This window comes from Nematolebias whitei, chromosome 6, assembly GCF_014905685.2.
Source record: "Nematolebias whitei isolate Nwh7 chromosome 6, NemWhi1, whole genome shotgun sequence".
NCBI lineage: Eukaryota > Metazoa > Chordata > Actinopteri > Cyprinodontiformes > Rivulidae > Nematolebias > Nematolebias whitei.
This window is the reverse complement of record NC_056503.1, coordinates 45,366,899-45,367,256: the sequence shown is the minus strand read 5'-3', so window position 1 is coordinate 45,367,256 and position 358 is coordinate 45,366,899. Positions and strand designations below refer to the sequence as shown.

The 358-nt window shown below is 41.3% G+C and overlaps 1 protein-coding gene across 1 annotated transcript in view; it reads left to right on the top strand.

The window, feature by feature from the left end:
- Positions 1–10: 10 nt before the first annotated feature.
- Positions 11–358, top strand: part of LOC119411393 (cytochrome c oxidase subunit 7A2, mitochondrial) — a 6,565-nt gene continuing 6,217 nt past the window's right edge. The window contains exon 1 of the mRNA XM_037678336.1: positions 11–100. Within this exon, the coding sequence (XP_037534264.1) occupies positions 86–100 (15 nt within the window). The 5' untranslated portion in view covers positions 11–85. The remainder of the gene's footprint in view (positions 101–358) is intronic.

Here is a 358-nt window from a genome sequence, read left to right as displayed (position 1 = left end):
GTGTGTGTGTGTGTGTGTGTGTGTGTGTGTGTGTGTGTGTGTGTGTGTGACCTTGTGAAGGTAAAACGGGGCAGAGCAGCTCGACATGAATCACCTTCGGGTAAGTTCAGCTGTTATTTTTCTTTTTTCATGTCTCTGCAGGTTCTTACCATTTTAAACTGAAACTGGATCGACTCAAACAGAGGACTTGAAATGGGCTCGGATCAACTCAAATAAAATAAGTTTTTTTTTTAATGATTCTGCCACTGGAACAAAAATATTGACACATATTGACCCTTGCTGACACCTGTTGGACAATGTTTACACCTGTAAACACCTGTTGACACATTTTGGCACTTGTTGGACACTTGTTGGACAC